General features: G+C 57.7%; 1 protein-coding gene across 5 annotated transcripts; it reads left to right on the plus strand.

Moving 5' to 3' along the window:
* Nucleotides 1–4,353: 4,353 nt before the first annotated feature.
* On the plus strand, nt 4,354–20,535 carry IMPDH1 (inosine monophosphate dehydrogenase 1). 5 transcript variants are annotated; one of them, XM_032401622.1, is made up of 16 exons: nt 4,354–4,580; nt 8,276–8,377; nt 10,514–10,562; nt 12,999–13,100; nt 13,220–13,294; nt 13,554–13,760; nt 13,894–13,981; nt 14,805–15,004; nt 15,621–15,711; nt 15,977–16,072; nt 17,390–17,533; nt 17,641–17,785; nt 18,083–18,226; nt 18,354–18,437; nt 19,009–19,025; nt 19,649–20,535. In XM_032401622.1, the coding sequence occupies exons 1-16, from the start codon at nt 4,405–4,407 to the stop codon at nt 19,747–19,749; spliced, it is 1,821 nt and encodes a 606-aa protein (XP_032257513.1). In that variant the 5' UTR covers nt 4,354–4,404; the 3' UTR covers nt 19,750–20,535. The 5 variants fall into 5 exon arrangements, with proteins under 5 accessions (XP_032257513.1, XP_032257514.1, XP_032257515.1 ...); XM_032401623.1 differs by having other exon boundaries at nt 8,279–8,377; XM_032401627.1 differs by lacking the exon at nt 4,354–4,580 and adding an exon at nt 5,015–5,032 and having other exon boundaries at nt 8,279–8,377.
* Nucleotides 20,536–24,724: the final 4,189 nt, after the last annotated feature.

Raw genomic sequence — 24,724 nt, forward strand, 5'->3', positions numbered from 1 at the left:
TCCCACAATCAGATCTTGAGGAACAACTGTTAGCAAGGAACTTTGTGATATCTACTACAGAAATTTTACAAGTGGGACCCATAACAAGAATATTTCCAAGCTAAACTCTACTTCTTTCTTTTTTTTTTTTTTAAAGATTTTATTTTATTTTTGAGAGAGAGCATGAGCAGGAGGAGGGGCAGAGGGAGAAGAAGACTCCCCGCCGAGCCTGCTGCAGGGGCTCAAGCCCAGGACCCTGGGATCATGACCTGAGCTGAAGGCAGACGCTCAACGGACTGAGCCGCCCAGGCGCCCTAAACTCTGCTTATTTCAAGTAAAACTTCCTCAGGTCAAAATCTGAATCACAAAAGAATCAGAGCCATCCTTTGAAGTTCACTGCAAAGAGCCGTACCTAGTATTAGCTTCTCTGCTGATGGTGTCCAGTTCTGTGGGAGAGGTGAGCAGAGGAAAGTTACTAGGACAGTACGTAAGGGCTCAAGTGTTGGAGGAAACAAGTTCTGGGTCTTACGGGGCTCCACCAATCATCACTTTCTGCCTGTGGACAAACTGCTTCACCTTCCTGAGCCTCAGTTTCCTTGCCTGAGAAATAGACATAAATAATTGGAAGCAGGATTGCTGAGAAAATGTATAGGCCTGTCCTAGTGTCTGATGCATATATATTCAATGTTGGTCTTCTCTAATTCAAGGGCAAGAGCTGTATCTAATTACTCTGTGTACCCCTCTGACGCCTAAGCACAACGCCTTGCCCATAGTAGCACCCCACACTTTTTTTTTTTTTGATAGCAATACTCCATACATTTTTTATGAATGGATTATGCCCCTAACTTTAGGAAGTCTAGGAGATGAGGGAGTACAGACTGACTAGCACCTGGACTGACCACTGCCCCTCAATCTTATAGCCCCCTGTTAGCTGTGTCCTAATCCTATATGTGTATTTGACTCATATACTTTGTTTCAAGCTGGAAAGGGCTTTCCACAAGATCTGATCCAATACTCTCATTTCTCAGACGAGGAAACAGACCCAGTGAGGATATGTAGCTCTTTCATGTATAAACTGAAACAGTCCATTGTCCTGCTGGCTTAGGAAGATTACGTAGTTTTGCTTTAGCTTACGGCTTCTTCAAATAATTCCTCTAGACCAGCGTTTCTCAACATCGGCCCTATTGACCTTGGGACTGACTAACTCTTTGTTGTGAAGGGTTGTCCTGTGCACTTGAGGACGTTTAATGGCACTCTGGCCTCTACCCACCAGATGACTTGTATTACTGTCTTCTCCCTTTGTCATAACTATCAAAAATGTCCCTGCACATTGCCAAACATCTCAGTGGGAACCACTGGCCTAGACATCACTGTAGGTAAAATCCCTTCATATGAAATGCTGAGGCCCTCGGGTTATCCCATCAAAATGTGATTGTTTTAATGAATAGTTTGCCAGCAAATCTCATTTGTAGCCAGCAAGCTCTGGAGAAAAGACAGAACCACTCTGTGGCGAGCGCCAGGTCTCAATCACTGCTCAGGGCCACTAATTCAGCATATGTGTGTCATTTATTTATCATACTGCCTACTTCCAGCGGTCTTTGAAATGGAACCTGACTCATGTCCTCTGAACAACTCGCTATGTTCTGTGTGCTGCCCAGGAGTCTGGCTGTGGATAAGGGTCTCCTCCCTGTCAGAGCCCCTCTCACACTGTATTCTCCCTGCCTGTCTGTCTGTCCTGTAAGGGCCACAGGCCCTGTGTCCTGTAAGGGCCACAACTGCAGAGATGATGACCATGTAATTGGCACATGGGAAGTGCCCAATAAACATTTGTTGAAGGTTCATGCAATAGAAATTATAATATGTTGCACTTAGCTGTGAGTCAAAAGTGCAGAACTTAGCTACAGCTTGCTTACTTTACAATAACCATTGCTTCTGTTTATTAAGAACCCACCACAAGGGTGCCTGGGTGGCTCAGTCGGGTAAGAGTCTGACTAGAGCTCACTCAGGTTATGATCTCAGGGTCCTGGGATCAAACGTCACATTGGGCTCCCTGCTCAGTGGGGAGTCTGCTTCTCCCTTTCCCTCTCTCCCTCTGCCTCTGCCCCTCCCCCTGCTTACACGCCCACGTGCCCACACGCGCACGCTCTCTCTCTCAAATAAATAAATAAAATCTTAAAAAAAAAAAAGAACCTACCGCAAGCCCGGAACTTTATATGTGTTTTCTCACTAATAGCAAATCAATGTTAAAAGATAGATACTATTAACCCCATTTGAAAGATGAGGAAATTGAGGCTCAGAGAGAGTTTATGACTTGAGTGATTATATAGTAAGAAGTCCATATCTGGACTTAGGCTCACTGAATAGCCAGTTCTAGTCCTCTTTGATATATTACTGCTCCTTTCTACAGTCATAAACCTGTGTGTTGGCTCTTTCTGTGAAAAGAATGATTAGTTCATGATTAGGGACCAGAAAAACGACTGTATCATTGCATACAGTTAAGATCAGTCTACCCTTGTCTCTCTGAGAGATCTGCAGGGCCACGGAAAGAATCTTGTTATACAAAATTGTCTTAGTCCCTTTGGGCTGCTATAACAAAAATACATAGACTGGGTGGCTTAAACAACAGTTTAGGGATGCCTGGTTAGGCATCTGCCTTCAGCTCAGGTCATGATCCCAGGGACCTGGGATGGAAGCCCCGCATCGCATCGGGCTCCTTGCTCAGCGAGGAGTCTGCTTCTCCCCCTGCCTGTCTCTCCCCCTGCTTGTGCTCTCTCTCTCTGACAAATAAATAAATAAAATCTTTAAAAAAACAACAACAACAGTTTATTTCTCACAGTCTGGAGGCTGAGAAGTCCAAGATCAAGGCACTGGAAGATTTGATGTCTGGTGAGAACTTTTTTCCTGGTTCATAGATGCTGTGTCCTTTTGTGGCAGAAGGGGTTGGGGCGCTCATTGGGGTCTCTTTTGTAAGGGCACTAATCCTGTGACCTAATCACCTCCCAAAGGTCCCACCTGGGAATACCATCACAATGAGGATTAGGTTTAAATATATAACTTTTTTTTTTTAAAGATTTTATTTATTTATTTGACAGAGAGAGACAAAGCGAGAGAAGGAACACAAGCAGGGGGAGTGGTAGAGGGAGAAGCAGGCTTCCCGCAGAGCAGAGAGCCCGATGCGGGGCTTGATCCCAGGACCCTGGGATCACGACCTGAGCCGAAGGCAGACGCCTAACGACTGAGCCACCGAGGTGCCCCTCAATATATATGACTTTTGAGGGGACACAAACATTCAGTCAATAGCAAAAATATTGTCTATAATGACATTCATGGTAACAAGATTTCATGTGTGGCCAAGAGTCAGAGACACTGTGTTTTAATCCTAAATCTGGGGAGTGGGTGTGTACATGTATAGGAAAAGATACCAGACTGGATAAAAAGCAAGATCCTACCACTGCATAAATTCAATTTCCTTTGTGAGATGGTTGCTGAAAAGTCTGATCTATAACTCTGCCTTCTTGAAATACATCATAACTCCCCTAGTCATTCAGTGTTTACCATTTGCTCCCTCGGATTGTCAGATTTTTAAAAACTATACAGTACAAGAATTGTCAAGTGTTTATTTCCTATCTACTCTGTCTCCTCAAAGAAATTGCCTGAAGGCAAGGACTCTTTTCTTTGTCATCTTTGAGAGGTGCTCCATCATTGTTGACAAAAATAATAACAGTGGTGAAAGCGGAAAAGTTATGCCTTCTAGCCAGTAAATGAACAAGTTTGAGCGCCTGTGTGCTCAGCCCCACTACCTGGTTATGGGGTACCCCAAAAGAGGGCAGATAAGGCCCTTTTCCTTAAGGAGCCTGCAGCCTTATCTGTTCCTTCCTCAGCAGTTAAAAGCTGAGGAGACCGATTTTCCTACAGTCTAAGGGAGTCTATTGAATAGGTAAAAGGGGGGCAGTAGGCAAAGGGAAATGGATTTTCTCCCCGGCCTATCTTGTCCTAGTTGAGGACCCCGTAGGAGGCGCTCCAAAGGACCATTCCATCCGTGTTCGGAGACGCTCGGCTCCCTCCCTCTTCTGGTTTTCCTTAGAAGGAGCCAGGAGAAACTGGAAGGTCTAGACGGAGGGGAAGGTGATGGGGCGGGGGGTTCCTCTGCAGTTCCACCTCCATCCTCCTGGTATCCCCTCACTGATCCCGGGGCGGGAGACACGGGCTGAGTCCGAACACCCGCTTCCCGGGCTGGGCGGAGCGCAGTGCCTGGGCCGAGCCTCCCTCCCCTTAGATGCCCCGCCCCCGATACTCAAGCCCCGCCCCGCCCCTCAGGCCCCGCCCCTTCCCCGGCCCCCGACTGGGCTGCGCTCACTCCCCAGCCGGGGCCCGGGGAGCCTCCAGGCGGAGAGGCTCCCGCCCGCCCTGAGCAGCGGCCTCCGCATGGAGGGGCCGCTAGCTCTACTAGCCGGGTTGGGGCCGCTCCCGCCATCGCCGCCGCTGCGGGGAGGCGGAGCCGCCGCTGTTCCGGAGCCCGGAGCCCGGCAACACCCCGGACACGAGACGGCGGCGCAGCGGTACAGCGCCCGTCTGCTGCAGGCCGGCTACGAGCCCGAGAGGTGACGCCCAGGGCAGAGCGCGCGGGGCGCATCCGGGGCGGGCGCGGCGGCTCCGGGAACCCGGCGGCGCTGCGGGGGAGGGGAAGGGCAGGCCCCAGCACCCTTGCCCTCTAACGGCCTCAGCCCCTCACTTCCTGAAACCGGGCTCAGACGCCACGCACCTGGCTTTGGTTGGGGGATGCAGGCAGGCGCTGTGCAAAGGGTTAGGTGCTGCGCCGCATATGGGAGCAGGTCAGAAAAACGCTTCCTAAAACCTTAGCCCTGTATCGGACTTCGGTTACACACCCGACGATACCTGGTCCGAGTGGCTCCAACTCCTGGGGTGGAAACAGTGCCTGTTGGAGTCCCTGTCCAACTTTGTTTACTCCTCCTTTAGCTGTTTCCGCCTAGAACTATCTCCAGAGTCTTACTGGCAGGTGTAGGTGTCCAGATGGATGCTTCCTCAGAGCCGGGTGAGGACGCTGCCCCCTCCTCACCATTCACTGAGGTCCGATGAGGCTGCCAGTGGAGGTCACCTCAGGGTTTCTGCTAAGATTCAGGACGCCCTCCTGCCCTTAGCCTGCTGGGGTCTGTGAGAGTCACTGGAGGAAGAGTGGGGGTGTTGAGCTGGGCCCCAGGGGTACTGGCTGAAAAGGAGACAGTGGCTAATCTCTGGATTGTATCACAGCTTGAAATGCAATCCCGCTGTCCTTCCGGTCCAGAGGCTTTGGGCTTCTTTCTCTGCTCCATCTGTTGGTGCTCAGCAGCTTGGGGAGGTGACCTGGAAGCTGGGTTTGGGGGGGTGGTCTGGGGGAATTAGCCCTGCAGCTCTGCACAGGGGCTGGCGGCTTATGTAAGAACTTTTAAAGGCTTAAGGGGCTGCTGGGTGAAGCCTGGCCCCCCCCTGCCCTGGCAGGCTGCCTCTCTAGAATTACTCAGGTTGGGGAAGCCCTGTCCTTCCTCCCATCCTAGAAATCTAGCTCCTGGGGCCCAGGGTCCAGGGCAGTAGGGAGAGGCCAGATGAGGTGAGGGAGCAGGCTGGGGCACTTGGGGGCTTGATGGAGGCAGTTGGTTACACAGGTATTTCACAAGTATCATTTCAGAGCTCAGACTGGGGCCACGAAGGGGCGTTCCTTCTCCAGATTGTACTTGTGCACAAAGGAGCCATCTCACCCCCAGTCTTCGAAGAACCTGTGTCAAACCGGAGCCCCAGCTGGGTGGTGTAATGAGACTCCAGGCCTGCTGGCTAGACCTCCATCAGCTCTCACTGGCTTCGAGCTGTGCGAACAGGACAGGGTTGCATGAGAAATCCTGGGTCCTGGGTTTGAGGCTAGTGCTATTGTTCTCTGGCTTGAACTTGGGCAAGCCGTGTTCCTTGTTCCAGCTCAACAATGCCAATGTTTTTGTTACCTCTTCTCTCCGTCCCCACCCTCCCCTCAAAAGTGTTTTGAAATCTTGTCCCTTCAAATGGCCCCAGACCAGACAGAGACGTCTGGCTGCCCGCCTGGGCACTATTCCCCCACTACTCTGAAGGTGCTTAGGCCTGCACCTCTGCCCTACGGCCTTCACAGCTGCTAGGTGGGGAGCCTCAGGGGACCAACAGCCCTTCCTCATGCTGAGGAGGCCCACTGGTTGCCTCGGTGTCTCCTCCCCATGGAGGAAGCAGCTGGGGGAAGATCAGGAAGAGGGAGGAGGAAAGCCACGGGGATGGATTAACGGTCTCTGGAAAAGGACAGCCTAACCCAGGGCTGAGCCCAGGAGCTTAGAGTAATGAGGAGCCCTGACAGGTCAGAGCTGGAGGCGACGTGGGGCAGCAGGAGGGGCGTAGGGCCATAAGTTCTGTCATCACTGGGAAAGTGACCCTCCCCATAACTCAGCCTGGCAGCCTCCTCCCCTGGGTCCAAGTTCTAGGCTGGGGCAGATGTCACATTAATTTCATTTGAGATGGCAGAATCCAGCTGCTGTCCTGTGCCCCAGCTCTGACCCATTCTGTAGGGGATAGTGCCCCAGAGCAGGTCCCTTAGAGATCTAGAGAGACCACAGGGGCAGCCTGTGTTCTTTTGCCATTCCGGTCCCATCCTACTGCTACAAAGGTGCCCCCAGAGCAGCTCTGGGTGGCCAGGGTCCGTCCTCTGGATGGTCTCACTGCCCCGCCTCCAGGTGGCCAGTGAGAGGTCCCAGTGCTGTGCCCCTCAGGATACCCTCACTCCCCCATATGGTGGTCTGTGATGTTCCCATCGCTCACAGTCACAGGAAAGAGGGCACTGGACGTCGGAGTCTCCTCCAGCACTCCTCACAGGCCTCATCACCCTAGCTCTGTGGGAAGGTCCCCCTCCCCTCTGCACACAGATGGAACAGTCTGTATTTTCCTGGCAGGGTCCTGGGGTGTCACTGGGGGAGGCTGGGCATCCCAGGGAGCCTCCCCTGGGCCTGGCTGCTACCAAACTGCTGAGAGGTAAACAAACGCAGCCTCCCAGGGCTGGGGGGGGTGGGGGGAGGACGGAGCACCACAGCCAGCCAGCCACCTTACCAGGAAGACTGTGTCCTTGCCCTGCCTTTCTCCCTCCTTACCAAGAAGTGAGCTGGGGGGACCACAGGAGGGGGAGGGAGGAGTTTGGGGGTGGGGGGGATCCGCTCTCTAGTTTTTGGTCAGGGAGTAGCATTAGCAGTTCTGGTCACACAGAGGGAGGGTCTGTCCCCTGCCACCCCAGCTCTCCTCATGTGAATCAATTTGCTACCAAATCTTAGTGCCCCCATGTAGAAATCTGGGTCTTGCTGGGCCCACAAACCTTTCATCTCTGGGATTAAAATCCCCATGATTATACACCACTTTCTGAGCTGGGGGCAGGGATGTGGGACCCAAGCACTGGATCAGGAAGCCAAGGCAGTACCCATCCTCCCTTGCTTTCTGAACTGACGGTTTTGCATCTGTAAAGTGGGCCTACCTAATAGTTGGCAGCTAAGGGACTGTAGAGTAAATGTGATCATTTCTGAAAAATGCCTTGTAAACTGCAGACGGCTTCAGGGCCGCCCAAAGGTCAGGGAATGTCATTGTTGAGAGTGCCTGCCCCCTAGGCACGATGTTGCGGGAGATGTTGCCCACTGGGAGGGTACAACCACAAACTCCAGTATGTTGGGGAGCTGTGAGCCCACACCAGTTCCTCAGGGCTCCAAGTCCCCGTCAGAGTCTGGTCCTTGGTCTTGGGTAAAGGCAAACCGTGTTAGAGGTATCCCTGGGGTGGGGAATAGGACAAGGGGAGACAGGGGCTGGATGGCTGGGGGAGCCCAGACTGCGGCCACCCAGGTTGGGAGTGAACCTGGGGGCGAGCTGCGGGGGGGGGGGGGGGGGGGGGGGGGGGGGACAACGGGGGGGGGGGGCGTGTCCCGGCCTGGTTCAGTCCCCTCCCCCCACTGGATCCACACTCCCTCCCCCGCCCGGTACGCGGGGCCGCCGTGCCACTGCAGACGGCGGCGGGGCCCGGCTCCGCGGGGCCTTTGTGCGGCGCGGGGCGGAGGCGGCGGCCTCCGGGGGAGGGGCGGGAGGAGAGGGCGGCGCCCCGGGCCCGCCTCGCCGCTGCCGCAGCCCCCGCCCCCGGCCCGCCTGGCCCGCGGCGGCAGCGTGGCCGCGGCGCGGCGTCAGCACAGCCGCGGCGACAGCAGCCACAGCAGCGGGGCGGCCCGCGCGGGTGTTTATGTCGGGTCGCGGTGTCTCCCAGCAGCATGGCGGACTACCTGATCAGCGGCGGCACCGGCTACGTGCCCGAGGATGGGCTCACCGCGCAGCAGCTCTTCGCCAACGCCGACGGCCTCACCTACAAGTAAGCGCCCGGGGGCCTCGGCCCCACCTCGGTGCACCCACCCGCGCGCCGCGATCCCCCGGCCCCGGCCCTGCACGTGCGCCGTTCCCCCCTCGGACGCCCGCGTTCTCCGGCCCCGATTCGAGTGACTTGGGGTGGGGGTGGGGGGCTGGGCGAAGGAAGGAAGGAGGCCCGCGCTGAGAGCAGACGGACGTGGCACAGCGACATCGCGGGCCCTCGGTGCCATGCCCCGCTTATGGTCGGATCCGGGTTCGGCCTGCCCCCTTCCTCCTCTCGTGGGCATCTTGGCCCCATGGAGGGGCCTTGGGGCATGTGGGAACTGGAGATGTGGGAGTTATGGAGAGACTTTTTCCAGACCTTGGTCCAGAACACCCTCTCGCTCCCAGCTCACATGAGTGCAGAAGGGACCCTGGAGCCCAGCTAAGGCAGCTGCTTGGGTGTTGCCTCCAGGTGAGGCCCAGCTGGCCAGTTGGGATGGCTCCTTTTTCCCAGGGACCTGTCCAGCCTTCCTTCCACTTGTGCCCCGTGTGCCTGCTGGTTAGCACTAGTGCTCCCCTGGGCATGGGTCTTCTGTGACTGCCACCCCAAGCCCACCCCACATGGGATTTTGGAGGAGGATGAGACCTCTCTGCTTGCCTCTGGCTTAGTTTGCTTTTCCACGGGCCCTGGGCCAGTTGTCCTGCGGGCTGCAGGCCTGGCACTAGCTCACCTCCTGGCTGCAGGACTGTGTCCATGCCAGGAAAGAGCATCAAAACCTGGGACTGGGAGGAGTGGGGTTGCTGGTAAGTCAAAAGCACCCCTGCCCTGTCTCCTGCCAGTCCCTGCCCTCGCCTGTAAGCATTCCTGCTTGGCAGGCAGTTTCCCTAGACACCAGGATTCCCAGTCATTCCCGAGTGGCGCGCTTGCCTGGCCGTGGCTGGGGTGTGTGGGCCAGGTGAGGGATATAGATAATGCTGAGAGAATGTCCAGGGGCCCAGACTCTAGCGTTTCTCCTCCTGCCTCTTGGTGACCTACAGAGGCCTCCTCACTGCACAGAGGGCTGCCAAGGGGGCAGGGGCAGTTAAGGTTCTTTATTTGTTTGGGGGTCTTTGACGAAGGGCGAGAAAGTATCTCTTTGATATATTGTTCACTGGCGTCTTCTAGGAAAACTCACTAGGGAAATTCCTAGGAGTTTCTCTAGGTCTGGGGCAGGTTAAAGACCCCACCCCTCCGATCCACCCTGGAGCTTTTCCTTCCTGCACTGGGGTGCCTGCTGCTTTGCTTAGTCCGGTTGGGAGTGTTCCTGAAGTATGGAGCATTTGCTTTTGGGTGTGTCTGTCAAGGCCCTGTGACTTCAGGCAGATCGAGCCCATGGGGCCCCTGGGCTATGGCACTCTACTCTGCCATACCCCTGCAGGCCTACGCTCTCCTGGGGACTGCTGTGACCGTGGCCCACCCTAGTGTGGGCAGCCCCCAGTGTTGGGAGCTGCCACGCTTTGACCAGGGCCCCGGTGTCCTGGTCCTAACAGCTGTGAAGCCCCCTTCCACCCCTTTCCCATCCCAGGCCATGTCTGTGGGTTGTCCCAGTCCAACTGGAGTGGAGTGCCTGCTCTGTCCGAACACGCCCCATGCTCAGCCCCCTGGGGTCCCTCCATGCTGTTCTGAACCCCGTGTGACTCAGCAGCCCCGGCCCTGGGCTGTGCAGCTTGTCCTGTGCTTTGTGGTGTTCATGCCATGCTGCACTACTAAATGGTTTTCGGGTTCATTCCGTGTTTGCTGACTGTCTCCCCCTCTCAAGATGGAGAAGTGTTCAAGGGCAGGCACTGTATGTGCTCTGGGTGTCATTACAGGAACTTCTGTGTCCCTCCATAACTCTGAGCCCTGAAGGCAATGGACATTTGGGGCCAACCGCCTTGGTGGCGCCCCAGGTCCACAGACCTTCTGCTGGCTTCGGCTCTAGGTCTCTGGGCTGGAGTCAGCAAGATGCTAGTGGGGGGCTTGAGGGGGTGCTTCAAGCCCTGACCAGGGAATCGCCAGGATCAGAGGGCTCCAGTCTCTGCCCCTCTTCCCAACCCCATGCTGCCTCCCCTAGGCATGGCAGGCCCTGCCCCTTTTGGGGACCCCTCCCCAGTAACATTCACTTTTCTGTCTTCACAGCGACTTCCTGATTCTCCCAGGATTCATAGACTTCATAGCTGATGAGGTGGTGAGTACCTCTTCTGCTGACCTGGGGGGAGAGGGACCAGGTATGTGGTAGAAGAGGCTGGCTTCTTGCTCAAGGGCAGGGTGTGGGAGAGACTTTTCTTGGGCATGTAGCCTTTATTGCTGCCAGAGAAACTGGCACAGTGCAGTGGGTCATGTCTGATGGGGCAAAGGCAGCTGTGGGGATTCGGGGGTATGCTGAGCGGCGGGCCTGGCACAGGGCGGGAGGGCTCTCACTGACAGCCTGCAGCGAGGTTCAGAAAGGCCCTGGGAGGGGATGGGCATGGGTATGGCAGCCCTCTTACCATAGACAGGAAGGATTAGATTTTGTCTGAAATGCTGAGCAAGGACATGGCAGGAGCCAGTACAATTCTGGAGACTTTGGATGAGGTGGACACACTTGTTTGTGGATCTGTAATGCACAGGAATTGGCAAGAGGATTCGAAAGAATTAGATTTTGGACAAATACAAGGAAACACGGTGCCTCGCTTTATTGGAGGGGCTCAGCGATAAGCCAAATGAATGAACAATGTTCTTTACACAGTTAAGATATGACAAGCTCGTAGAAGCCAAGGGGTAAGTGCTGACAAGTATAAGTAATTTCACGGAAAAGTTAGATTCTTCTTCTTTTTTTTTTTTAAGATTTTTATTTATTGGTCAGAGAGACAGCGAGAGAAGAGCACAAGCAGGGGGAGCGGCAGACAGAGGGAGAGGGAGAAGCAGGCTCCCCGCTGAGCAAGGAGCCCGATGCGGGGCTCGATCCCAGGACCCCGAGATCATGACCTGAGCTGAAGGCAGAGGCTTAACCCACTGAGCCACCCAGGTGCCCCAAGTTAGATTATTCTATGATGAATTCATGCACATTAAAGAAATAGTTTCCTTTGTTGCTGTTACTAATGTTTATTCAGGTCTGAACCTCAAGAAAGACCAAAGGCCCCAGTGTGCCTGGATCACTCTTGTAGCAGGGAGACTCCCATCCAGCCTGTGTAACCAGTGCTGATGCGGACAGATTTTTAGGGGAAAATTTGGGCTACTCTGGATCTGTACCTTATGATGGCAAGCAGGATGTCTTGGTTCAGCTGTTCAGTTTAACAGAGTTTACCAGGCCCTCTGGCTTTGTGCCAGACCCTGGGCAGGGTGTGAGGAAGAAAGGGATGGAAAAGTCCCCTCCCGGCTATCAAGGGTCTCCCTGTCCTGTGGCCTAGGTCAGGAAGGCTGTGTGGCTCTTCTCCTGTGGTATGATGGGAGAGGAGAAGGTGGAGTTCTCTAGACTGCAGGGCCATGGTTCTGAACCAGGGTCTGTGAGATGGACTTCAGGGGCCTACGAATCTCCAGAAATTCTATACCAAAGTCTGTGAGTGCTTTGGAGGCTAGGATCCACAAGCTGTTGGCCTGAATCTCAGAGGCAGATTCCTCCCCAATGTGTATTTGCAGCTCTGACCTCTCCCCTGAGTGGCAGACCCTTGGTTCCCTACTTTCCTGGAGGTCTGATAGACTCCTTCCTGCGCCTTCTCCTCCCAGTCACAGCCTCTCCCGCCTGGCCCTGCCCAGCAGCCTCCTTGGTGGCCTCCCTGCCTCAGGCCTTGTCACGTAGAGTCCATTCTCCACATCAGAGCCTGAGCGACCTCTTTAAAACATAAAGCAGAGGCGCCTGGGTGGCTCAGTCGTTAAGCGTCTGCCTTCGGCTCAGGTCATGATCTCAGGGCCCTGGGATCGAGCCCCGCATCGGGCTCCCTGCTCGGCGGGAAGCCTGCTTCTCCCTCTCCCACGCCCCCTGCTTGTGTTCCCTCTCTCGCTGTCTCTCTCTCTGTCAAATAAATAAAACCTTAAAAAAAAAAAATCTATAAAACATAAAGCAGAGCATGTCTCTCCTCTGCCTGAGACCCTCCTGTGGCTTCTCCTCCTAGCATTGAATCTGAGTTCCTCTCCGTGGCCTTCAAGGCTACACATCCTCACCACCCACCCACCCCCCTGCCTGCCTCTCGCCCCTTAGCCCCTGCCTGCCCCCCGTCTTCTACTGTGCTAGCCTTTTTCTGTGTTAAATACACCTCAGGAAGACTGGGAACAGAGGCCAGGTTCACACACACAGCTCCCTCTGCCTGCAGCGACAGTCCCTCAGACTCTGACTTGATTGGTTCTCACTTGTCACACCCCAAGAGAGAGGCTTCCTCTGACCACCACATCCTTCTTCCCGTGGTCACTTGGATTTGTTGTCTTTCTTTGGAGCCTTTATCTTGACTGAAATAATCTCGTTTTTTGTGTTTGTCATCTTTCTTTCCAAGTAGTCTGTAACCTCCAGGAGGGATGGCAGGGTCCTTACCTGCCGTGTCCACTGCTGGATCTGCAGGCCTGTCCTGGTGCCGGGGACCCATAGGAGCTCAGTAAATGTTTGTTGAGTGAACGGTAAAACTCTTCACATAGACCGTGCCTCTATTCTCAGGACCTGACTTCAGCCCTGACTCGGAAGATCACCCTGAAGACGCCGCTGATCTCCTCCCCAATGGACACTGTGACAGAAGCCGACATGGCCATTGCCATGGCTGTGAGTCAGGCACCGGGGTGAGGGTGGGGGGCTGAACGTGGGGGGCTGGATTCAGAGGTGGGGTTTGCAGAGCCAGAGGGTTGGCCCCTGGCACTGATCCTGCTTCCCTTCCACCCCAGCTGATGGGCGGTATTGGTTTCATTCACCACAACTGCACCCCGGAGTTCCAGGCCAATGAGGTGCGGAAGGTCAAGGCAAGTACCAGGCCTGTCCCCAGAAACAAGATGCGACCTGGCCGCCCGCTCCTTTGCCATCCCTGCAGGCCGGTGCATCCCCTGGCTGACTCCTGTGGGCTCTTGTCCGCGCTTCTCCACACTGGGGACGCAGGGCCCAGCCCTCATTCGCCCACCGGCCCCTCTCCCCATTGAGAGCCCTGCCTCCTCTGTGGCATGGCTGGCTGCACACCACCTCCGGCCTTCTTCCAGCCTTTTCCTTCCCCGTCTCCACCCACAGAAATTTGAACAGGGCTTCATCACGGACCCCGTGGTGCTAAGCCCCTCGCATACCGTGGGCGATGTGTTGGAGGCCAAGATTCGGCATGGCTTTTCCGGCATCCCCATCACGGAGACAGGCACCATGGGCAGCAAGCTGGTGGGCATCGTAACCTCCCGAGACATTGACTTTCTTGCCGAGAAGGACCACACCACCCTCCTTAGTGAGGTACGTGCAGGGCAGAGGGAGGACCGCACATCCTGGGGCCTCAGGCTGGTGCCTGTGACCAGGGACCAGAGGGAGGCCTGGCTCCCTTCTCTCTCACCTGCCAACCTGCAGGCAAATGTTCCTGACTCCACAGGTGATGACTCCGCGGAATGAGCTGGTGGTGGCTCCAGCGGGCGTAACGTTGAAAGAGGCAAATGAGATCCTGCAGCGCAGTAAGAAAGGTACCTGGGAGTGGGCAGAAAGCTCAAGACCCCCCAGTCTGGGTCCCAGTACCCCAGGCCCGCTGTTCCTTCGGAGCTTTGTAGATTGTCCCAACAACCAGACTGGCTGGGCCTTAGGGAAGGTTTGAATAATCCCGGGTTGGAGCATGAATCCTGAGATCCTTTTCCTGGCTTAGGAAAACCTGTCCCTTATTCAGCATCTTCACACTGTGTCTCCCCATAAAGCTCATCCTGTGAAATGCTTATCACAAAAAAAGTCTGAAACGTGCTGCTTTCTATCTCCCGTATCCCACTAAAAAATTGAATGTCAGCTTATTAAAGGCCCTGAGAAATCCTGCAGTTAAGTTTATTTGACATTGGGCTGCTGACACAATATTCATTAGGTCCCTATGGGAGACACTGGGCAGTGCTGTCCTGGCTCATACTGGATTGTTTTCTGGGGGTGGTATTGGAGAGGGTACGTGTTCCTCTCTGCAAGACGGCCTTACATTTGCGCCTTGGCTAGGAGTTTTCGACCACTGTGGCCTGTGGCCTAGCCGGTGAAAGGCTTCCAGTGCTCGGGGGCCACCCACCCAGCCTGGTTGGGCCGCAGGGCAGGAAGAGCTCCGGAACCCACTTGGCTAGGAGGTTTCTTTGCTTCCTGTTCCTTGGGAAGGGGGCCAGATCCCTAGGAGCATTTCCTGGGTGGGTGCTGTCACCTAGTGGCTGGTCTGGGTACTTCAGTAGAATCTCTGGCCTGGTCTGTTCTGTCCTTACCATCCCCGACTCCCACTCCAGCCCCAAGAGGCCTGCTCCTTCACCTAACCTCTGCACTCCTCATCAGGGAAGCTGCCCATTGTCAACGATTGTGATGAGCTGGTGGCCATCATTGCCCGCACTGACCTGAAGAAGAACAGGGATTACCCTCTGGCCTCCAAGGACTCCCACAAGCAGCTGCTATGTGGGGCGGCTGTGGGCAGCCGTGAGGATGACAAGTACCGCCTGGACCTGCTCACCCAGGCGGGCGCCGACGTCATAGTGCTGGTATGAGCACCGCGCCCGGGCACGGTGGTTCAGGAGGGCAGACGCTTACCGAGACCGGGGTTTGCCCCTAATGCAGCTTGGAATCGGAATTAGGAGGGTCACTGGTACTCTGACAGCTCAGGGCAAACTGGGGGCCCCTTGGAGGGCCCTCCGCACCCTAATACTTAGAGCTCACATTCTTTGAGAACCCCTCGCTTGCCGGGTCCTGCACTAAGACCTTTATGTGGATGAACTCATTTGATCCTCACCACAGCTCCCTGAGGTTCAATCCCACACCCACCCGTCCGATGAAGACACCAGGGTGGGCGAAATTCAGTAATTTCATCTGGTAGTGAGTTGGTGGGAACAGGCTGTGGCCCCAGGCCACACCTCCTTGCGGTGAGGACTGGTCCCTACAGCGGGTATGACAGGGCTTTGCTCTGAGACCACAAACTAGTGGTGCTCAACCTTCGAGACTCAGTCTGCTGAGAGCTGTCAAGTGTTTCCCCAGGGGGAAAAAAAAGAGCTTTCTCAACATTTTTCGTACAATTTCAGGAGTTTGTCCGCTCTGATTCCCCTCCCCCGGGGAGGACCGTTAGCCATCGAAGCTTAAGCTTTCCTGTCCCCCTCCCCACAGGACTCCTCCCAGGGGAACTCCGTGTATCAGATTGCCATGGTGCACTACATCAAGCAGAAATACCCCCACCTCCAGGTGATTGGGGGGAATGGTGAGTGCGGGGTCCCCCGTCAGCCCCCCGCCCTTGCTCTCGCACTGCGTAACTTTTCCTCTGTCCTTCAGCATCCCTAGGTGATGGCATTGCCCCTGCATGGGGGCAGAGGGCTGAAGGAACGGGCTTGGGCCCTGGGGGTTGGGGTGGGGGGGCTAGACTGGGCTCCCAGGCAGCCCCAGAGTAAGGCAAGGACATCCCGTCCTCACACTGTTCCTCTTTCCCCGCTCCTGCAAACCCTCCTCCCCACCCCCCCACCCCCCAGTGGTGACAGCAGCCCAGGCCAAGAACCTGATTGACGCTGGTGCGGACGGGCTGCGTGTGGGCATGGGCTGTGGTTCTATCTGCATCACCCAAGAAGGTAGGTGGCAGGAGGGCGCTGCCAACAGGAACGTCCTGCTGGCCCTCCCCAGGCTCTGGGGCCCCACTCTTGTCCCAGAGATGCATGCCGAGTGCGCGCTGTGCCAGGCCCCTTCCCAGGATGGGGGCTCAGGGGGTGACCTGGGCTCAGACTCTGTCCATCTGGCCTAGTGACTTGGGGGAGGCTGGTGTAAGATAAGGTTACTGGGAGTTTGGGGAGTGTGCCAGCCTGCTTCTCAGAGTCTGGTCAAGAAGGCCCGATCCGGAGGCGCAAGGCTGGCGTGACTACTTCTCTGAGGGGCTCCTTGGAAGCCCGCTCAGAGCTGGCATAAGCTTTGTGACAAGGCAGATACTTAAGACGTGGAGCTCGCATGTCCCTGAATGTGTAAGGACATAGAGCCTTACCGCTGTGCGGCGATAGTGGGGGAGGGGGTCCACTCGGTCACAAAGCCCTTCTACGGGGCGCGCTCCTGACCATGAAGTGGGGGAGTGTGAGGCCCTGATGCGTGTCTCCGTGTGCTTGAGGGGTGCTCCCCGGAGGCTGGTGTCTGACCTGTGGGTCCTGGCTTGGCCTGAGGGGATGTATCTGGCCCCTTGGGTGAGGGTCATTTCTCCGCAACACCGAGTGACCCGTTTGGTCTTGTCTGCCCAAAACGTCTCCTCCTTTTGGTCTTCAGAGCGTCTGCTAAGCCTTCGCCCTAGCTGACCACCATGGTAAATGTGGGCCTTCACTTGGTGACTCGACAAATATTAATCGAGCGCCTGTTTTGTGTCAGGCCCCGTTCTAACTCTTGGGATGCAATAGGGACAACACAAACCACAGGCACTTCCCGAGAGGGCCTCTTCTCCACTTTATCCAGCTTCACCTCCGTCCCGAGATAAGTGCTAGTTCCTTAGACTTCCCACTTACAACCTCATACTTTAAAGACCTTGGACAGTTAAACTCAGAGGAATGCCCACCAGTATCCCAAAGGGGGCTGTGAGTACCTCACCCTGGGAACAGGCTTTGCAAATGAGAGAGGTTGAGAGAGACGTGGAGCTTGGGGACCCCCCAGCCCCAAGCCCACCGGTCTGGGGGTGGGGGCGCTATACTCTGAAGGCCGTCAGAATCCTGCGTGGTGCTGTTCTGGGTGGAGTGGGCCAGGTCCCTGGAGTGCCGTCGCCCCTAGTGCTCTTTGCTGCCGCCTACCTTGTGCCCCAGAAATACCGTCCGGCCTCGTCCCTTCTCCCAAGCGGAGGTGGGGGCGCGTGGAGAAAGGGGCCTCTACCTGGTTCCTGCGTTGCCCTCGGCACCTCTGACTGGCGTGCCCTCCCGCAGTGATGGCGTGTGGTCGGCCCCAGGGCACCGCCGTGTACAAGGTGGCTGAGTACGCGCGGCGCTTTGGGGTGCCGGTCGTCGCCGATGGTGGCATCCAGACCGTGGGGCACGTGGTCAAGGCCTTGGCCCTGGGAGCCTCGACAGGTGAGGGGGTCTGCTGGGGACTGGGCAGGCTGGTGGGGGGCTGGGCGCTGGGCGAGGGCAGTAGGAGGTCTGTGGGGCTAGAGTCACTGACCCCTGAACCACTACAGTGATGATGGGCTCCCTGCTCGCCGCTACCACGGAGGCTCCCGGCGAGTACTTCTTCTCGGATGGGGTGAGGCTCAAGAAGTACCGGGGCATGGGCTCCTTGGATGCCATGGAGAAGTGCAGCGGCAGCCAGAAACGATACTTCAGGTGCCCTGCTTCGGAACCCCGGCCCCAGGCAGATGAGCCCGCAGCCCTCCAGCGTCCGCGCCGCCCGTGACTTCCCCGTGTGGTGCCCAGTCTCCGTATTAACCGTTCTGGAACCCGAGGCACAGGGTGCAAGTAGTGGACCTGGGATAGTACCTGGGCCATCTGACCCGGCACCCAGGGAGTGGCTGCTTTGGGGGGCCTTCTGGGTGGTATCCCCTCTGCTGGTACCCTCAGGAGGTGGGGTGGGCTCCCCTGAGCCATGGGCCGCTTGGCTCAGTCTCTTTGCCCTCCACGCAGTGAGGGGGATAAGGTGAAGATCGCACAGGGCGTCTCGGGCTCCATCCAGGACAAAGGCTCCATTCAGAAGTTCGTGCCCTACCTCATAGCAGGTATCCAGCATGGCTGCCAGGATATCGGTGCCCGTAGCCTGTCTGTCCTGCGGTGAGTGCTGTGACTGGGGGGGGTGGGGGTGGGGACGGGACCCGGGAGGCTCCTGGCTCCTCCCTGCTTCCTCTCTTTCTTGCTCTGTCCTCGGTGTCCCTGATGCGCTCCACCTGCCTGCCTGCAGGTCCATGATGTACTCAGGAGAGCTCAAGTTTGAGAAGCGGACCATGTCGGCTCAGATCGAGGGTGGCGTCCATGGCCTGCACTCGTAAGTGTGGTGGCCTCCTCGCCCCCGCTGGCTGGCACTGGGTCGGGCAGGTGGGGCCATGGTTCAGAGGCCAAGCTGAGGTTTCAGGGAACCCGTGGACCATCTGCTCCAGGGATGGATCTGCTGCAGGATGACCCCATCAGCCTGTCCTACAGGGCCTAGCGCACCCTTGACCCCTGTCCTTTAGTCCTCCTGCAGGCAGGCCCCTCCCCTCCCCTCGGGCATCTCCCCGAGCAGGGCATGGGAGGTGTGGCCGCTGGCCCCTCCTGGGCTCCCAGTCCCTTGCTTGCTCAGAAGCTTGGTGGCTGGTGGCAGGGGCTGGTGGCGCTGGGCTCGTGCTGGTGGCAGCACCAGGCAGGCAGGCGGAGGCCGGGGGCACGAGCCCCCTGGCGGGGAGAAGGGCAGAGAGACAGACGCCAGGGCCGGCGCTGGGGCGGCCGCGGGCGGGGGCAGTGCTAGTTGGCAGCGGTCGTTGCAGAGGCATGCGTCCCCGCCCTGGTCGAGAGGGCCTGTCCCCCCAGGCATCGGCGGGCGTCTAACCTGTGTCTCTTTCTGCCCCATCCTCCCGTAGCTATACCTTTCTGCCGTGTAAGTAACCGCGCTGCCCGGGCCAAGTGTAGAGTAGAGCAGGGGCAGTCTGGGTGGGACGTGGGCTGGGGGCGGGGGCCCTCGGGTCGGGGGTGGCACTGGGGTGTAATCGGGACACGGACCCTAGGACCGGCACCGAGCTGGGGGCAGCCAACCATGGCCCCTCCTCCAGTGGAAACAGCCCCTGCTGGGGTGCGGACAGATGTCCCTGACCACAGGCCTGAGGTTTCCCTGTCTTGGACTGGACCCAGCGACCACAAGGGGCCTAGGCCACTGTGTGTGCAGGGGTGGGGTGGAGACAGGGGCGGCAGAGGTGCAGCTTGGTCTGAGCTTGCTCTAGGAGGATGGACCGTCTTCTTTAGCTGTGTCTCCATCCCCAGCATTGAGGACAGTCTACTCAGCTGTGGCTGTGGCCAGAAGGAGCATGGCTGTCTCTGGACCTGGCATGGTTCTTTCGGGAGCCTTGGCCTGGGGAACACAGAGGCACAGGGCCTGCTCTTTCCCTCCCCCCTGCCCCCCATGTGGGGGTGCCCTGGCAGCCCAAGGCCTAATGGCAAGGGGATCTGGGAAAGGAGCAGGGTCCAGACACCCACTCTTGGCTTCCCTTTGCCTTGTCCCCACAGTTACGAGAAGCGGCTGTACTGAGGATGGTGGTGGAAGCCGGGGCAGTGGAGGGGGTGCGCCCCAGGGTGCCCCTTTGAGCACCGCCTCCCTCCGTAACTGAGTGGTCCATAGATTTGCACTACGGATTCCCCAGCTCCTTTCCAGGGAGAGAGGAGGGGAGCCCCCGAGGGTCTGCGGCAACCCCTGGTCATCCCCTGCAGAGTCAGGACTGCTCCTGGGGCTCGGCTGCCCTGGGGGTCCTCCCGGGCTCCCCCTCCTTCTGTCCCTCTGAGCCTAGCCAGCCTGGGCTCTCAGGCCCTGTGCCTGCCTCAGGTCTCTCTCACTGCAGCCTGCTCCGGCCTGGCGCCCACCCCTGGGGCAGGTGGCCCCTCCTGGCTTCCGTAGGGCACCTCCTTCCCCAACCCCCACCCCCGAAATGGTGCTCTCCTGGCCCTGCCTCTGGCCCCTTCCTGGGCTGCTGCCCCCTCAGCCATGTGGCACTTCTGGGCTCCTGACCTAGGCCAGAGGGAGGTCTCTGCCCCCTTCCGCTGGCCCTAGGCTACCCAGGCCCGGCTCCTCAGGCCACGCCCCCCGTCCCTGGCCCTGGGGAGGAGGCTACCCATCATTCCTGACTCACCATCATCCCCAGGTGTACCATTCCTGCCCTCTCCTCTCAGCTGCAGTCGAAGGCTTTAACTTTGCACACTTTGGGGTCACAGTTGCGTCATTGTATATTAAATAATCTGAATAAATCAAGAGGTCTCAATACCTCTGCCGTCCTGTCTCTGCCCCGTGTCCATTGGGCAGTTGGCCCCTATCCTGGTGGTGAGCTGGAGCCCCGAGCCCCTATCAGAGCTGGGCTGGAGGGGGGGGCACCAGGCCCAGCCTCCCCAGGAAGGTGAGGAGGGCATCGTAGGACTCTAGGGGGGTACTGGCACAAGTGGGCCACATGGCGGGGGGGGGTCTCCCAGGCCTGTGCCTTCACCGGCAATGCTCCCGCTGCCCGTGCCCAGCAGCCCATGCAGGCGGACGGTGTGGCAGAGGGGCCACCGAGGCTGTAGAAGACGAGCGTCGGGAGCCTCACCGGTAGCTGCCCGCAAGTCCCCACTGCAGCCTCGTGACACCAAACGGTGCAGCCTGGATGCAGGCGGGAGTAGAGCATGGCTGTGGCCCTGACCTGCAGCCGCATCAGCGGACACCCGTGGGTGGGTACCAGGGAGAGGGGGGGCTCAGCTCCCACGGTGCATCTGCAGCTCAGGCCCTGTGTCCCAGCCTCAAACCCCTCCTGGTGGGGACGCACTGACCCATGGGCTGCTGAATAGCCGGGGGGGGGGGGGGTCCTGGGGCACTTACCTTGCCTTCCTCTGCCTCTGTTGCAGTTGGGCAGTGGGCACGCAGGCGTGCCACCCAGGGACAGACACCACTCAGGAGCGGGAGCGAAGATGGCCTGAATGCTTCAGGGGCGGGAATGAGCAGAGGGTGCAGAAACAAAACCCTAGATCGTGGGTCATGAATAGCTGGAAACATTCCCCTGGCTGTCAGGGAGGGGCTGCCTCAGGCTACTCTGGGCGAGCCTGCTGGTACCTGCCCGCTCCCAGACCCTTCTGGAAAGAGCCCCTTGGTCTGCGGCCAGCCTTTCACGGTGGCATCTTCAGGGGTGAGAAGGGAAGAGCTGGAGGGCAGGACTGTTGGGTAGGTTCAGAGCTGGTTCAGTGACTGCTCCAGGGTGCGGCCAAGTGCCTGGGTCATTGAGAGCCCCCGGAGGCCTTGCATCCTGCAGTCTGTGGTCTCAGTGAGCACCTAAGAGCCCAAGGTGACCCCAGCTAAGTGGGAGAAGGATACACGGATACCAAGGGATGGTAAATGCTGAGAGAGGATGGACCAAAATGAGGTCATGTTTCATACTTTGTCCTGCACGTTGGTTTACCAAAACCGTGCAAGAATCGGCTTGACCAGCAATTGAGAGATGGAAAAGATCTAAGGGTTTTTAGAGAACTACCGAGTCACTCGGCATCAAGGGTGTGCGTGGTTCAAAGGAGAATTTGCCTTTTGAGCTAGACCCAACCGGTCAGTTAGAGCTGACCAGGAGAATGGGTTACCTTGTAAAAATGACCTTCCCATTACTTGAGGTATGTTAGCCTGAGTCTGGCGCTTCTAGAGGAAATTCAAGCACAACGGTCCTTAAATTTTGGTGCGTATCCAGACCCCCTGGACAGCTAAAAACAAACCCAGAAGCCCAGGCTCACTGAAGTAGGATAGGGTCTGGGCCTCTGAGTTACCAGTCAGCCTCAGGGGATTCTGACACATACCCAAGCTTGAGAATCACTGTTTAAGAGGAAATCTGTGAGTGAAGTTCCATGATTTCTGAGAGTCGCCAAAGCATGTGCCTTAAGAGTTTCAGATGACGCAGCACCTACCTCATGGCCTCATTGTGGGGATTACATGAGAGAATGTATGGAAGGTATGGGCGCTCGGTAAATTAGTTTTAGCGTGTCCTATTTGCCCTCCCCTTCTGCAAAGGAACGGAGGCTGGAGATGAACGCGTGCCAGGCTGGCCCAGACGATACACTCACTCTAGGTTGTATAATTCAGCCCCAGTAGGGGAGGCCCAGGTGGGACAAAGGGACAGTTGCTCTAGGGAGGAAGGCCACATCAGATGGACACTCAGAGGTAGTCCAGAGCCACATTTGGGACAGAGGCAGATCACAGACCCCATAGTCAGCAGAATGTGTCCACCCGCAGTCCAGCCTGGTTCGTGTGGCCCAGGTGCCCCCTCGCCCTCACCCTGGCACCCTCACCTCCTGCCACCAGGCTGCGGAAGACGTGGCCTCGCAGGCACCATCCCAGGTCCGGGCAGCATCTGCGCCGGGTCTTAGCCGCCGCGCAGGGAGAGGGCAGGCGCCACCCGCGGGAGCTGCCGCCGTCGCAGTCCCCCCACAGTGTCATCGGCACCCAGGCAGCCGGCCCCGGGCTCCGGTGCGGGCACGGGAAGTGGCTTGGCACACTCCCCACGGCCAGCACCTCGAAGCCACGAAGCCATGGGCCAGGTGGAGCTGCAGGTACTTGTGCTAGCCGGGGCAGGGGCAGAAGCAGCTGTGGGGGCCCAGGGGACCCCGGAGGTACGGCTTGCCGTACAGGGGAAGGAGCTGGAGAGCTGGGGGGTAGCAGCAGGGCGTGGCTGGCTCACGGATGGAGGAGTGGTGGGTGGCCCCCGACTCTGGCGCCCCCCCCCCGACATCTGCAGGCGGATGGCAGGGGCTCTCAGAAGGCTTGACCCGGTAGCTCGGGAGGGGCCGGACTAGCCCTCTGAAGGCCCTTTCAGCTTCTGTGCTTCTAGTGCCAATCAGGAAGTGGGTGGGCAGCCAGCCCGGAGAGGGGTCAGCACCCCAGCTGTGTACAACTCCGCTACCCTCAATTCCCCTTCCAGCCCATCTCCTCATCCGGGAGCGGGGTCTAGAGAGGAAGAGGGGCCAGCCATGGGGAGAGGGGAGAGAGATAGCTCCCCCCTCCACCCTCACACTGCGCTTTTCCTTCAGGATTCCTCCTGGCTTGTAAGAGCCAGACTCTGACCCCGACCTCTCTGGGTCCATGCCTCCCCGCCCACTTTATACACGGGCCCCTCCTCATTAGGGGGTTGGGGGGCAACTCTGTCCACCTGAGCGCACCCCCAGCAGCCCTCCACCTCCAGCTGAGCAGGGCATCTGCTGAGAGGTAGGGCCAGGGTCAGAGCACGCAGCCTCTGGCTGCACCTACCAGGCCCCAGCTCCAAAACCCTGCTCCCCATACCTGTTGTCCCCAGGACAGGGCCCCTCACCTGCAGGGTGTGGGAGTCACCTTCACAGCCTCCTTTACCTTCCTTCCAGCTCAGTTCCAGGGGGGAGATAGGCAGGGGCAGGCACCCAAGAGACCTTGGTCCCAACCTCCCGCTCCATCCGCTCTGAAGGCCACTGGCAACAGCAGTGTCTGGGCCGAGAGCTCAGGGTCTGGCTCCCAAGTGAGCCGCACTCCGCAGCCCAGCTAGTCGGGGAGGAGGCAGGTGGGTGAGAGGGCGCAGTATTAGCCCAGGACAGGTAGAGACCAGCCTTTCCCTCTCTGGGTGCCTTACTTTCTCTACTTGTGACCCTCATTAGGGAAACAAGAGCACCCCACCCCCACCTCCACTCTAGGCATCTCAACAGCTTCCTGTCTTTTGACCCTGCACATCAGGTCCACTTGACCCTTCACTTTTCAGGGCAGGGTCATCTCAGAGTGGCCAGGGGCAGGTAGGGACTGCCTCAGGTAGCAGACCAACTCGGGAGGGCTGGTTTCTCACAGTGGTTTTCTGCTTCTCTCTCTTGTGCCCCGTGGGGTTGGTCTGAAGCAGGATGATCTGAAGCAATCAGAGGTTCCTGTGACAAGCTGTCAAGGTGGGTGGGAAGGTTCTCAGGAAGAGCCAAGAGAAGGGAGGTCAGGACTAGGCTCAGCAGGGGTGCAGTGGCTGGGAAGAAAGAAGGGGCCCCAGGTGGCTGTGGTGTGAGGTCCTTATCATGACCCGGCGCGTCGCTCTCCCACCCCCAACTCTCATTTCTTCCTCCCTACTGCTCCTTCCCTGTGGAACGGGCTAGTGGGGAACGAAACGTGTTCTGAGCTTCAGGAAATTAAGGGGAGGAACTTCGTTTGGACCTGACACCACCAGGAATCCTGCTCGTCTGCCCTCGGTCCTTCTATGTGGGGAAGGATGTTGCTTCTACCCCTCCCATGGTCCACGGTGCCTCTAGCCTCTAGCTCCTTTCCATGGCTCTTGTCTCTGGAGATATCTAGGGACACAAAGGAGGAAAGGACTTTTTATGGTGGAGATGGTGGGGGGATAAGAGCAGGGGCCGAGCGCATTCCATGCTTGGGGAAGCAGGAATCCCGGGTCTGGGTGCTTTAGGAGCAGTGTGGCACTGCATCCAGCAGGTGGCGCCAGGACCCAGCGACCTGTGAGACCCCGGGGACCCTGGAGTGGGGCAGTTTCCTAGGCAACAGGCAGCCTTTCTGAAAGCCCTGCCCTTGGCAACCATTCCCTGATTGCCCATGTCCACAGTAAAATTTGGTTTCTGAAGGACAGGGGGAGC

The sequence above is a fragment of the Phoca vitulina genome, unplaced genomic scaffold (genome assembly GCF_004348235.1).
Source record: "Phoca vitulina isolate PV1807 unplaced genomic scaffold, GSC_HSeal_1.0 scaffold4, whole genome shotgun sequence".
In the NCBI taxonomy this organism is placed as follows: domain Eukaryota; kingdom Metazoa; phylum Chordata; class Mammalia; order Carnivora; family Phocidae; genus Phoca; species Phoca vitulina.